Source organism: Atta cephalotes, assembly GCF_000143395.1.
Source record: "Atta cephalotes unplaced genomic scaffold scaffold00030, whole genome shotgun sequence".
In the NCBI taxonomy this organism is placed as follows: Eukaryota; Metazoa; Arthropoda; class Insecta; order Hymenoptera; family Formicidae; genus Atta; species Atta cephalotes.
Genome location: NW_012130094.1, coordinates 1567313 through 1575830, shown reverse-complemented (window position 1 = coordinate 1575830; position 8518 = coordinate 1567313). Strand labels below are relative to the sequence as shown.

At 35.1% G+C, this 8518-nt stretch overlaps 1 protein-coding gene across 1 annotated transcript; it reads left to right on the top strand.

The window, feature by feature from the left end:
- Positions 1 to 3793: 3793 nt before the first annotated feature.
- LOC105620861 (pro-corazonin-like) lies at positions 3794 to 4397 on the top strand. Its single transcript, XM_012202336.1, has 2 exons — positions 3794 to 4006; positions 4284 to 4397. Exons 1-2 carry the CDS (start codon positions 3794 to 3796, stop codon positions 4395 to 4397), a joined length of 327 nt encoding a protein of 108 aa, XP_012057726.1.
- Positions 4398 to 8518: the final 4121 nt, after the last annotated feature.

Here is an 8518-nt window from a genome sequence, read left to right as displayed (position 1 = left end):
TAAGAAGAAGAAGAAGAGAGAGAGAGAGAGAGAGAGAGAGAGAGAGTCAAGAATTATTAATTTAAAATTAAATTTTGCGACAAGGACTCTTTAAAATTTTACTTCGGTAAGTTTTTCCTTAAAAAAAATTTTTGTATTTCCTGCAAATGGTGATTTAAACAAGAAAATTATCTGCTTTATCCACAGTAGATATGTGTGTTTAAAACCTTCACTTTTACCGACACTCGATATAATGACAACAATTGGTAAAAAATGAAAATATTGTTACGTTGATAAGAAAAGTTGTCATCTCAAAATTAATAACTTTTTATTACATTTTTTTTTTAAATTCTGAGTTCGAATAACGCTTTAATAGGATAGTAAATACGTAATTTCTATAACTTTATTTTCTTTCTATGTTTCAATTATATTTTCTTTAAAATTATGAGTATGGTAAATTATGAGTATATATCAACGTAATGTTGCAAACGCTTTGAAGCGTTTTTTAATTGATCAGTATGTAAAATTGATCAATTTGTAAAATTCTTTCTTTTAATTAGTCCATCGAACGTTTCAAAGCATTTGTAGCGAGACTTTGACTACAGCCTATGTCACGTGTTTTCAAAATTTGAACATTGCAACTCTAGTACAATGTAAATTTCTTCATCTCTTTATCAGAATTATGATACTTTTCCACTTAAGCAAATGAGCTACAAATATCGCTTTTCCACAAAAATATATTAGTCTTTAGGGTCGATTTTTATTTATATCTAAAAAATGCTATTTATCTCGTGTTTTCTATCAACACAGCGATATGTATAAAGCCTGTTCTACAATGTGCTTTTTGTTTCCAGTTTCTTGCCCTTTGCTATTTTTTACATCTTGTCTTTTCGGTTTTTTGTTTTATATCGTCTGAGATAAGAGTTAAAACGAACTTCGAAAGAAACAAGAAACACATAGCAAGAAATTGTCGATAAAACGATTGCAAAAGAGTTAAAAGCAAAAGATAAAAAAACAAGAAACAGGAAAGCATATTGTAGAAATAGGCTTAATTCTAAGATAAAACATGACGACACCAAGAAGTCTAAAGCTACTTCAGATGGCATGCGATGTTTAAAATTTACAGACTTTTATTATAACTATAATATAGACTATTCACACAAATTGTTGCCATTTTTTACACTAATTGTAAGGATGAGAATAATTATTGTTTAGATTGTATACTAATACATAAACGTATTACACTCATGCGATATATTCAAATCATTATGTACATACATATTATGTACATATATGACAATATCAATATTGGCTCTGGGTTAATTTATCTCTCTTTTTTTATCACATGCAAAATTGGAGGACAATCTAATTAATGTACAGAAGTTAGTGAATTTACATTGCAATTTTATCAGACTTTGATCAAACTTAGATAAACTTAACTGTAATTATTAATTTATCAAGTCACTTTGTTAATATGGAATTATTAATTTGTTGTTGTTTAACTTAATGAAAAAAATATTAGGATATATCAGCAATGAATAATTATATAGTTGGAAATTTTTTTGCTTTAATTTTAATAATTGAATTAATCACTAATTCAATTATTTAACTAATCTTTTATTTATAATGAAAAGATATCTAATCTAATTGAATATCTAATCCTACAAGTCGATTTCCATTAGAATAAAATTTTAATTTCATTAAAGAACGTCTCTTTTGTATAATTTTTAATATGTTATACTGCATCGAAGAAGCTTTTTGCAAAATAAATTTTCGGATTGATAAAATTTAGAGAAAGAAACGAAATTTAAAGAAAATGGTCATATTATTATATTGTTGCATTCTAAATAAAATCAATTTTGTTTCGTAAACGTTTAACAAAAGAATTCGATCACCGCTATCGTAAATTACAATTTCGTATCGTGGGAAGATCGAGTAATACGAATAATATAGAAGTATCAATAGAGAAAATGATGGATAATAGACATATAGACTTACGGGAATGCGTAGAAACGGAACAATCCGGTTACCAAGCTAATGGATTACGAAACGTACGACAAATTGCCCGTCAGCGTGAAATGGAAAATCCACGATATATCGTACCTTCGACGCAACGTGCACTGCGAAATAAATTGCTTCCCTGACATTTTCTAATTTTGTTCCACGAAATAAGCGTGCTTTAATGTGTATTCGATAAAAATTCCAGATGTTAGAGGATAATTATTTCGTCATCGCATATAATAATCCTGTTTATTCTGTAACTTTTTAACGAATTTTTTAACGAGTTTTACTAATTAGGAATGTCGTGCAGATACTTTACTTATAGTAAAAAAGCTGCGCAACGATAATAACGAATTGAAGAAAAAAGAAAACTGAATACATTTCTTAGCAATAGAATGATATTTTTTCTGTGTGGACAGATGTTTGAAATGTTACTAGAAAAATAATTTGTTAAAGCAATTTTTTCAAATTGCTCATACAATTTCTTTTTCTTATTTCATTACAAATTAAACATAGGTTAATATTACTAGCGAACGCGATGGACCGTTGTTCAGGTTTGTGCAGCGGTTCAAATGGCTGACATGCTTCATCCCTATATGTTAACGGAGATGCTGGTCACGTCTCTTATCTGCTCGGACACTTAGTAGCACTTACGCTTATCTTAATGACCAGGGACGCTCGTAGCGTTAATGGTCCTCTTAAAATTAGCGTGCGGAACAAAAGTCGAGCGCGCGCTGAAAATTTTCAAGAAATGAGTTTGTCCGGTACTACACGAGTCGTTAATCCGTACGTCATCCTTTTTTAATGAATATAAGAATTTAAAGAGACCGATGTAAAACATGCGATCTGCAAGAATCCTACAATTATCGTAATCGCCCACTTCGATATCTAAGGATTTATACTTCTGCTAATTATGAACGAAAGGCTATTTTCAAATATAGTTTATTAGATAATTTATTTTATTTACAAGTATCATAAAAATACGAAGAAAAAAAATAATTTTCCTTATTTGATAAAATACTTGAAATGTCATTTCGCTGTATTGCGTTATCCGTTTGCGTCATCATTATATTACCAACGATTGGCATTCGAGTGGTGTATCAAAAGTGATATCTCTATGAAAAAAACGCATAATGGTGGTAGTGTAAACTTGCGATCGTGCAATTTTAAATTGCACAGCTTCGTACGGATCGTTGCCTCGTCAAGTCTACCGTGACAGTTAGGTAGTCTATTGTTTTTCCCTTCGCATTAAATCGTTATAAACGCAAGCGCAGACTTCCTCTTCCTATCTTAACAGAGAATCAAACAATTTGGTTACAATTACATGAGATTCCGAATTTGCGACACTTTGAAAAGATTTATTGTTAGCTACCGATATTAGAAAAATTGTAATTGTTTCAGTGAACAAACTTCTTGTCTCTTTCACGCTTGTCTTTGATGTAACGGATAGTTTATATATAATCTATTTGAGTTTGGAGCTCCGGAAATCGGCAGAATGTAAATCCGCTTGGTAAAAGTGAAGGACTTTTAATAATATCCATTGAATTATTCAAACGTCGCTCATGGCTAGTTATCGACTATTGCTCTACGCTAATTAACGTTTGAAAATCATTAGTCGTTTTTGAAAGCTGCCAATAAGTGCCAAGTCGTCCTTGTGCAATTATTTAATAGACTTAATTCAGCGAATGTTTAAAATAAAAATTCACGATATCGATTATCTTGATTGTCCTCCTTATGCCTTTAATTTTTTTCATTTCCATTATGTTCTCGCGGATAAAATATTTTATCCACGCACCGTATTTGTTTTTTGCAGATGGCCACGAAATGTGTTTTTGTTATTTTCGTCCTGTCGTTTGTCATAAGCACCGTTCTTTGCCAAACCTTTCAATACAGTCGCGGATGGACCAACGGCAAGAGATCCGAGTTCCCAAACTCATTGGGTATCTCCAATCCAGGGGACGAACATTTCACCAACGGCGAATTCAAGAGACTGAAGATGCTGGTATACGGGAATGTCGATGAACAAGTAAGCTTTTAAACAGTATTGTTTAATTGTAAGATTTGTATTGCAAATTACAAATTACGAAATCTTGCATGAAACTGGTTCAGAATGATAATATAATGAAGAAACAATGTACATAGTATATATACATATTTGTCAAAATAAAATTAATTTTGATGCGAATCGCAGATAAGGCAAAGAATTTTGTTATTTAAAAAATTAAACACTTCTGCAAATATTATATTATAAATGTTATTTTAATACTTAGATTTAGATTAATTCATTAATATCTTCTCCATAGCCGCTGTTGATGCACTGCGATTTTGTGGACAATGGAAAATTGAGAAAACTCGGTCACGCGGATAATTATGCCTCTCAACTGCGGGAAAAAGGACAGAATGATGGCAATTACTGAAGCGGACATTGAGAGTGATGGTCGTCACATAATAATTATAATTGCTTCAATGAAATACACCAGTATATAATTTTAGAGACGCTTTTTTAGATTTAGTGAAATCGGAATAAATTATTCATGCATAAATCTAAGTTGTAATGATAATTCACAACCAGAACTGTCATATCCCTATCAACGCAGAAACATGGTATCCACGTGACGCTTACATCTTATTTAGAGGAAAAAAATAAAGTATAATCAATACATCGTAGATATTGGAATTGTTAGAATTATATTTGTACGGTTATCGCCATCGTTTCTTCGAGTTTGTCTTGACTCGTGACGGCTAATTAAATTTCGCTCTCTTAATTGGACAGTCGGTCGATGGAATACATCGCGGACCGTCGTTGGTTAGTACTCGACATGGAAGGGGGATTTTGTCTGTCAACGGAAGATGGAGTGAAACCATGCCGAATGGAGACACCCGCTGAGTCCGTGGATTATCCCTACGGACAACTTATCTTCCCTGCAATACGGCACTCGGACTCCTGGCCCGAATATCAGACGTCGGAACGATAAAGATCGTTTGAACGAAATAACAGATTAATTTTTTATTGAATCTACAATTTGATTAGAGCCGATTTCGAGAGTTTCATCGCGGATTTCGCGCGTTAACATTTCGCCGCCTCGGAAATATGGAACGTTCCGAAGTTGAAAGCGCGATACTTTTAAGTCACATCGTGATAATCAGCATCGTTCAATTAGAGATCAAAGATCGACGTCGATTTTCGGGAAGCTCGGCAACGCTGAGGATTATTGGTCGATGACGTCGGCGTATGTAACTATCGCAGACGGTTAATGCGCTTGAAACTTAGCTGTTAATCAGAAACCAATTACTGGAGGCGGGACGAAATGAGTTTAATCGCATTAAATATTAAAACGTTCTGACGATATCGTCACGCGCGCGCGCCTGTCTCAATGTATACCCGATGTCTCCATCGTGTACGCACGAGTCAGTCATCACAGGGTGGCACACACCAGCACGTGCCGGCTTCAGCCATTTTCCTGTCTTAATACCCACGGGAGTGGCCAGCCGGCAACCATCGTACACCCTCTGTACCTTGCATTGAATCTTGAACCTGTGAAACTGCAATGATCCAAGTGCCGGATACTTTTAGCAACGGATATTTTTATTAGAGTCTCGGCAAACGATTTCAGTTGCGAAAAATCGTGACTATATAAAATGAACAACGAATTTTTTGAGAATACAAATTTCATTAATGATAAATCGTTTTTGACATAAAATATTTATATTCATGAACAGTTCACTTCTATTTTAATAAAACGTGCTCTTGCGAGATGATCATCGCGATATAAATACGCGTGTCGCAAAATTATACTTCCTTATATCGCGACGATAAAGGCTTGATGGCCGGCAACTTCCTCAGTCTCATAAAATAAATAGTGACGATCGCGAAATACAACCTGTCGAGGAATAATGTAAGACTTGATGGAACCTCGTTGAATATACGAGCAGTAACATGAATGATGTACGATCCATCCCTATGTTCTCTTACAAGTTTTAACATAATTCCATATATAAGTAATAATATTTATTACATGGAATTAGAAATCGTGCGTGAGTATCGAAAATTAAGACGGTAGATGTTACAATGCTAAAAGAGATCGCGGCGATATTTTGAACGTACGGTGATTTTTAAAATTATAAAACCATGTCGAAGATAATAGGTATACAGCATCCTTCGGAGATCTCGAGGATTATCTCAATTATGGAATTACGCTTGTCTGTGAAATTTCTGCGCCACTCTCTCGCCGCAGATATACAAAGTGCGAACGAAACAAATTCCTATTAGCGATAGAGAAACAGAAACGTCGGCGCGGTGAAAAGCGAGCCCGACGGCTCTCCGGTATAAATACATAAAATCGGGCAATCATCCTAAATGGGGGCCTCGCTAACGGATCAGGAGCGGCTGTCGCCTTTTTCGAGCTGTCGTCTGTCGCCTGTCGTTTGTCGCGCGACAAGGGAGCGCGCAATTCCAGCGCCACGTAGTTGAAAACGAAAAAGCGTAGAACGACGGAAAAGCGTTTGACAAGTACAATTTCCGTCTCTGACACGTCACGCTCACTCGGTGCTTTTATTACTTTCGCTTGTGTCTCCTTCCACCCGTCCTTCTCGTAAGGAGATACGTTAACATTTAACGTATTGTCTCGTGAGCATCCGAACGAGACATTAATTCATTCGCAAGATACAGAGTAGCACATGAAATGACGTGCCATTTGTTTTCTATATGACGCATTTATTTTTAACAAAGTTTACATCACGTGTATTATAGATTTTCAATTACTGCCAATACTGGCAGTAAATTTTGGAATACAGTCAAAATTGGTTCAGAATGGATATAATATTATAGAACTATATAGAATTGATTATCAAAGCCTGAAAATTGGAAAGCAAATTAAATGCATAATATTTCATGCGCTAATCTGTATATATTTGTTCTCTTATTGTTAAATTATTCTAAAGAATTAAAAAATAATTTTTTTATTAATTCTTTGCGTCTGTCATGAAATTTTTGCACCTTCCGTCAGCAACCTGCATCTTTGAGTTTCAGTGCAATTTGCAGATTTTTATGTTGTTCCGGACCGATAAAAATCTGAAAAAATTCTAGCGCACTCGTGAAAGTTGACGAGTTTTTACTATCATAAAAATTGGATTGTATTTTACTTATTTTTTACAGAAATTTATCTACTAGATTTCGCTCAATTAAAAGATCTATACCTTCAAAAGTCAAACTTGGCCATCAAAGACTTAATATTGTGTTCTCTTTGCTTTTGCTCGATTTGTGTTGTACATTTTTCTCTCTTCAGCTAGATGACCTTCATAACGCGAATGTTATTCGATCGTTCATAGCGATTCTACATCGTCGATGGCCGAGGAACGAACAGACGTGATCGCCGTCTGTCTGGCGGCGTCTATCCGAAAAAAAGCGGTTTCGATTTTAACACGGCTCGACCGTGTTCCCGTAGCGGCGAAACCGCAAACAATCGGAAATAGAGAAACTGCTTCGCAAGATAGTTGCGGGGAGACCCGTTTTACGGACAGGAAATGAACGGTGCTTCGGCACTGTGTTTTAGGAAACGCGCACGAGGCACTTAACCGCCATGAAAATTGATTGGCCTCCTGCGTCCGATCAAAATATCACCCAACTAGGTGTTGCACTATTCCTCGAAACGGAACCAGAATACTTTCCCCGCCGGAAGATCACCGGAGCAATAATTTTATTTTTCTCAGAATAATGCTACTCCATAAAATAAGAATCTTGACTTATATATGTCCATAGAAAAATATATTTTCCAAATCCAATAGAGTATTTTTTCGAACAGTTTCTGCCAGTAAACTCACACAATTTTATTGAAATATCTAAAAATCTAGCTAAATATGTACAAACTAATAAAAGTAATTTTATCGGAGTAATTATTAAAATAATTATTAATTAAGAAGCTAATTACTAAAATGTCTTGCAGCATTAATCATGCTTAAGTTTCCTACATTATTATTTTAAATTATTATTTATTAGTACAAAATTATTTTTAAATCTGTATCTATTTTTTAGATATTTCAACAAAATCGTTCTTTTTATGAACCGAATGTTTGATTGGCAATTTAAGGGTAGGTGTTATATTCCGAAATTACCTAAAAAATCGTGAATATAACGTCACTATCTCGCGCACAATAATCCCGAAAATATCTCCGGACGCCCGACGAGCGTGTCGCGTTGGCGGATTTATTTTTCATCGGAACTATCAATTTCCATAAGCGCGACTCGTTCCCGTCGCGAAATTGAGCCGCCATTCGACGATGAGGCAGCGGCGGCGCGGCAACGCGGCGACGATGGTGGCGGCGATGGCATGGAAAAAGCATAGCACGTTCGCGTTCGCTCTCTCGCGCGAAGCGCAATCACAATAAATTTTCTACGCTCGTATAAATATGGCAGCGCGCCGCTCATGATTTTATAAACGCGTTTCGCATGTCGTGTACATATATATATATACACGCACGCATGACGCACGCACGCACGCGCGTGTCCCGCGCGGATGTTGTAACATATATATATATATAT

What these genes read in the sequence shown, in the direction of transcription:
- LOC105620861 (XM_012202336.1), top strand. Translation starts at nt 3,794, where the DNA reads ATGGCCACGAAATGTGTTTTTGTTATTTTCGTCCTGTCGTTTGTCATA. An exon ending in ACGGGAATGTCGATGAACAA is followed by an intron (nt 4,007 to 4,283) that starts GTAAGCTTTTAA and finishes TCTTCTCCATAG; the next exon opens with CCGCTGTTGATGCACTGCGA.